Source organism: Ruditapes philippinarum, unplaced genomic scaffold (genome assembly GCF_026571515.1).
Source record: "Ruditapes philippinarum isolate M1 unplaced genomic scaffold, ASM2657151v2 ctg9986_1_1_1_1, whole genome shotgun sequence".
NCBI classification, from domain to species: domain Eukaryota; kingdom Metazoa; phylum Mollusca; class Bivalvia; order Venerida; family Veneridae; genus Ruditapes; species Ruditapes philippinarum.
This window is the reverse complement of record NW_026861137.1, coordinates 27908-33907: the sequence shown is the minus strand read 5'-3', so window position 1 is coordinate 33907 and position 6000 is coordinate 27908. Positions and strand designations below refer to the sequence as shown.

Genomic DNA, 6000 nt, shown 5'->3' with positions numbered 1-6000 from the left:
AGAACGCCCGTCAAACCCCGGGCCCTGCAACATTTTTTAATTTTTCTATGGTGGGCGTCATTTTAATTTTTGCAGATTATCTTTTTAAAATAAAATCAATTACAGAGTTTTAGGTTCGGCATTCAGCAATGATGGAATGTGACTGGGTAATAATCAGATTTGCCACTTTATAATATATAAGAGATAATATCAATATGGGAGAGGACATCATCCACGTGAGACAACATCCAGCCTCACTATACCATCGGAAACATTTTGGGCACCAAAATTATCAATCAAACCGAATTTGCAATTTTCTCACTCCATATAAAGCTCCATATTAAATGTTTCCTTTTATTTAAAGTCTGCTATTGAGGTTAATTCGTATCCTTACCTGTCGACATCCCTTAGTTCAGGCTTCGAGAATATGTGAAAAGTTGTCATTTTATTTTAGTTGCGACATTGATGTAGTGCTTTATCAATAAGTATTTTTGTAGCGATGTGTTTGAACGCATGTACTGATCTTTGCCAACTTTTCATTGTAAAAGTTTACTTTGTAAGTTTTTTTGTTCTGATTATCTAATATGATCAATGGCACCGAACTATATCTTTACACGTTTTGATATTGTTTGGCCGGGAAATGTGCAAGAAGTAACGACGTTGAAAGAAGGCAATATATCGCTTTTCAACAACGCATCTGGTCATTACTTCCCTTATTTATAATAGGCAACAACTGCATGTATGTTCAAAGGTTGATGCAAAAAGATGCAAAAAAGCAACAAGACATGTTTAAAAGTTCTATTTTATTTTCTTAATTACTTTGTTGATTTGGCAAATAAATAACAGACATTTTCAATTAGTAGACTAATTCATTTTAGTGAACTGTGATATGGGTTTTAAGCTAGTATGGAATAATGGTAACTAAATGTTTAAAGTATATCTTCTTTCACTTAGAACTAACACGTGACTGATTATGCAACAATTTTATAATAAAAGTTGTAAGAATAAAACTCTCATATTAATTTTGTTAGGAATTTGATATGAAATGACAAAGTTACGTAAAGTTATTACACACTATTTGACTTAGAAAATACATGTGCTAAAAATGTTTTTGGTGTGTTATTTTGTCGTCAAGGGGATACAATTCTGATCCCATCACTATCTTAATAATGTGATAACACATTTATCAAATATAAGCAGAATAATATATCATTAAATTGTTTTACGATTTAGCGTTATAGATGAAATAAACTGTTGCGCAGTTATTGTTTACACTGTTTATTTACTCATGGTGATGGAACTTAGTTCTGACGCCATTTGTACTGAAATAAAGAAATGAAAATGAATGATCATAATATAAAGTTAACCGGCATCAAAACTTTAAATGAATGTTGTTGTTTCACTTCATAGAACGTAACGTTAAGAAACTATATACATCGAATAATGTCGAACGTTAATTTAGCAGAAAAGAAAAAAGAACACACTAATATTACTATTCTTGTTATACACATGGTATCTTTGAAATACAATTTTCAATATTTGATCATCTTGAATTAAAATACTTTATAAATAAAGTTTACTTTATCGATAACGAACTAATAATAAATTCATCAATTTGATCAATACTCTTTGTACCTTACTGACAAATCGGTTATAAAATTTACCCGTGAACACTAACGGTCCTCCTTGAAATTCATCTGAATCAATGAAACCATCATCTAAAGAGAAGCAAAATATCGTTACAAGTAAATATCAAATCACATTGACTATACGAATCAGTCTCTTCTTCTAAAGCGATCTATTTCTTTTCAGGTATTTGCATGGTAATGGTTCTTTATTTTCCAGGTTAAGCAGTGAATAATTCAGACCCACCATTTCTGTTTGTGTCAAGGTTTGTGTCAAGGTCAACTACTTTAAATAGTATCACAAAGAAAACAATTTGTTCTTTTTGTGTGAACCAGGTCAACCAGTGAATATATATGAATATCACAGTTTAGCAATTGGATGGCTAGTGATCCAACTTCCATGGAACTGTAAAAAGGTCCAGTATGCTAGGCACATATGGATATAGGCAATTTTAAATTTCTGTCTTTAAAACTGATAATTGTAAATTTCGTTAGTGACAACAAAATACAAAAGCTGGCACGAACATATACATCACATGTATACTTTGCTAGAATCATGCAATCAATTATCTGAAAACTTACTGTTGAAATCTGAAAAGTTAAAGAAGGCGACCGCCTCGTCAACTGGAATGCCTTCCACGTGTGCAAACTCACGGATTGAAATGTGTTTGTCTTGATTTAAGTCATATCGAGCGAAATCATACTCGCTTGGAACAACTTCGAATTTCAAATTTCCAATAAATGGGTTGGTTTGTCTCGTCTGCAAATATATCATTCAAAACATTTGATGTTTATGAAATTGTACTGGTGATCTTTTATTTGACATGAAAAGAAGAACTTTAAAATTAATTTCAAATTCATTTGTATTGATATCCTTGTTTGGCAATATAATCCTGACATTCCAATTTGCATGGAAACAAATACATTTTGTAGTTAAATGACTCTGAACTTTCCTCCACTTCTTTCTGTTTCTATAGCATGTTTTACATTAGCTATTTCGTGACTGTAACATAATAACGAAGATTTTATAACGCGCAAGAAATATTCACCCTTTCAATATCAGAATGGCTTAAAGAACATATAATTGCTTGCTTAACTGGAGATATGATTGAAAAAGAAATTTATACCTTGATGCTACACAAATTGCCACACATATAATGACAGTTTGTAAAGTTTCTATCAATTCCTTCAATTTTCTGGCACCATTTTGGACAAAGGTTCTCACATACGTTCATTTTACCAGGCACCGGTCTTGGCGTGGTACTAGCTGAAGAAAAAATGACACACCAAAAAGTGGTTTAATTATAACTTAACGTTATTCTCATTTACCAACAAATTAATAGGAAAGAACACTGCAATTGAACTTAGTTTGAATAAATCCCTTTTAAATAACAAAGAAATGACCACAAAACTCCTAGCCTAGCAAGTTGATTGTCAACACTGCAGTCATATCAGATTCTGTTGCAGTTCCTTCCGTAAAAGAATGGAGCCAAATGCTATGTAAGTCAAATAATTAAGTGGTCAGTCGCTACTGATCCTTATTTGAACGTTTCGTAATTGTTAGATTTAGACTAAATTAAGTATTTTTTTTATAAAAAAGAAAACAAATTAGTCCATAAGATCAGAGAATTGTCCTTTGTGCTTGACACAGTGCTTGCATCTAAATTATATATAAAGTATATTATTATATCGTTTAAAACAACAATTAAAGCAATTGGAAACAACGTGACTATACAATGTGTTTGACATACCCTGAGCAATGATTTCATTGACGATACCGTGGACCGTGTCTAGAAGAGTTGGTTGGTTGCCATGCTTTGTTCCGATGCTTGCAGCATTAGCACACGTTGCAATGGCAAAGACAAATAGAGCTGCTAAACTGCTCTCCAACATACCTCTATAAATAAACAAGGTAATCATTAAATCTTTAACACATTATAATGTTGATGTTTTATGGCAGCATAAATGTGGCTAAAGAACATTGTAAATATGTTCATATGCTCAATGAAATATTGAAACAATTGCTACATAACTTCATTAAAAAACTATGATAGTTTGATACGTGATGGGAATAAAGTAAATCGATTCTAAGGCTGTTGAGAGATGCAGTGCGTAAAGATATTGGATGCCATACTAGGCGTGTTGAGGGATGCAATGCTTGAGTTGTTGAGGTATGCAATACTAGGGGTGTCGAGTGATGCGATACTAGGCGTGTCGAGCGATGCGATACTAAGGGTGTTGAGGGATGCGATACTAGCGATATTGAAAGATAAGATGGGGCGTGTTGAGGGATGCGATGTCAGGCGTGTTGAGGAATGTGATGCGTGACTTCAGAAGGGATGCGATACTAGGAGCGTTGATGGATGCGATGCCAGGTGTTTCGAAAGTATGCTAGGTGTGTTAAGGGCAGCGATGATACAGTTGTGGAGGGTTGCGATGTTAGGCGTCTTGAGGGATGCGATACTAGGGATGTTTAGGGATGCGACGCCAGGGTTGTTTAAGGAGCGATGCTGCGCGTGTATTAAGGGTGTTGAGGGATGCGATGCTAGGAGTGTGGAAGGATGCGATGCCAGGGTTGTTTAAGGAGCGATGTTGCGCGTGTATTAAGGATGTTGAGGTATGCGGTGATGCTAGGGATTTTGAGGGATTTGAATCTAGGATTGTGGGAGGATACGATATTAGGGGTGTGGAGGGATACAAACTATAGACCACATAACCAATTATTAATAGAGTAGTAATATATTACAAATTACAGATTTATATAACATAATTTTCATTAAATCATTATTTATTCATAAATTAGAGATGTGTGAGATTTTGCACCTTACGTTATCTCTTATGAAAAGATTCAATCATAGTCTGAAATTTTGAATTTAAATTTTCAAATTAATTTATTAAATTTATTAAATTTCAATTTTGTATTCCTTGCTCTCAAAGGATCTCCTTTTGCCATATCCTTATTAGGGCTTGAAATACATGTATGTATGAACGCGAGGTAAAAAGTAGGCGTATCCTAGAGGTACAAGCGTGTCTCGTCTCTGACAATGGGGCAGACCTCTAGTAGTTCAGGGTCAGATGTTATAAAGAACCTTTCTACACTGACCAATGAAAATGCTTAGACTTGAGAGATCAAAGGTAAACTTTTTTGCACAGGAAACCAACAAGGAGTTGATGTTCATTAGATTAAGGGGTTCGTTTTCGTTTAAATTAAGATATGCAAGTTATATCATGTACAGCAATTAGTCTCATTATTGTACATAGACATAGAAAATGAATTGCACCGGTTGAATAATAATTTATTTATTTCATTTCATAAACCTTTCAAGCATTTCAACTAACAATTAATAGAAATTCATTTAGAATTAAATTAAAACAATTATAGAATTTAAATGATTAAGATAAGTTCTCCTAAATGTAGTATGTTTATGACTAAAGAGGTAGATCAAAGAAGATTTGATAGATCAGAACGATAATTTTGTTTTTAAAAAAGGCCAAATAAAAGCCTATTTAGATTGATCACCTTTGAAGCTTAAATTTTTATTGTTTATAGTGAAGAGACATCTAGCGATCTCGGGAAAATAATATTTGCGCCAAACAATGACAAAACCAACAAAGTGTGTTTGCAACCAGCATGGATCCAGACCAGCCTGCGCATTCGCGCAGTATGATCAATACACATGCGGTTCGCTTAGAAACACTATTACAAGTAGAGCAATTGATAGTGAACAGCATGGATCCTATTCACACTACGCGGATGAGCAGGCTGGTCTGGATCCATGCTGGTCGCAAACGCACTATGTTGGTTTTGTCATGGCGCGGGTCATTTATATATGTTTAAGGTCCATTTGTGCTCAATATTTAAACATAACATTAATAAATTTATGAGATTTGGGAAGGTACGTGTGAACAATGAATACCTTGACATTGATATTACAGTTTCCTTGCAAAAGGTCTTAAATAAAAAAGTTGTCGCATTTTTAAGTTTTTAGGTTTTCTTTTCCATTTATTAGTTGAAACAAAGAATCCTGTAAATTAGTTTTTGTGAGTGCTACATCTAGTTGTTTATTCCTTTGTTATGTCAAATGATATACGTGTATATCACGGAATATGATTATATACATGCATTTGGAGGAACATGATTATATACGTGTATATCATGGAATATAATTATATACGTGCATGTGGAGGAGCATGATTTTATACGTGTCCATACGGGTATATAGAGGAACATGATTGTTTACTTGTATATCGAGAAGCATCATTATAAACATGTACATGTAAATCGAAAGGAATATTACTATATACGTGTATATCGAGGAACATTATTATTTACGTATACATCAAGATGATTGCATACAAGTATCTCGAGTTATTCTTTCTTTGCAGAAAAATTGTT

General features: G+C 33.5%; 1 protein-coding gene across 1 annotated transcript; it reads right to left on the bottom strand.

Moving 5' to 3' along the window:
- Positions 1 to 767: 767 nt before the first annotated feature.
- Positions 768 to 3510, bottom strand: LOC132714679 (uncharacterized). Its single transcript, XM_060697589.1, has 5 exons — positions 3356 to 3510; positions 2732 to 2871; positions 2187 to 2364; positions 1644 to 1697; positions 768 to 1301 (listed from the first exon to the last, which is right to left on the bottom strand). The coding sequence occupies exons 1-5, from the start codon at positions 3495 to 3497 to the stop codon at positions 1258 to 1260; spliced, it is 558 nt and encodes a 185-aa protein (XP_060553572.1). The 5' UTR covers positions 3498 to 3510; the 3' UTR covers positions 768 to 1257.
- Positions 3511 to 6000: the final 2490 nt, after the last annotated feature.

What these genes read in the sequence shown, in the direction of transcription:
- LOC132714679 (XM_060697589.1), bottom strand. Translation starts at nt 3,497, where the DNA reads ATGTTGGAGAGCAGTTTAGCAGCTCTATTTGTCTTTGCCATTGCAACG. An exon ending in CAATGAAATCATTGCTCAGG is followed by an intron (nt 2,872 to 3,355) that starts GTATGTCAAACA and finishes TTTTTTCTTCAG; the next exon opens with CTAGTACCACGCCAAGACCG. An exon ending in GCAATTTGTGTAGCATCAAG is followed by an intron (nt 2,365 to 2,731) that starts GTATAAATTTCT and finishes ATATATTTGCAG; the next exon opens with ACGAGACAAACCAACCCATT.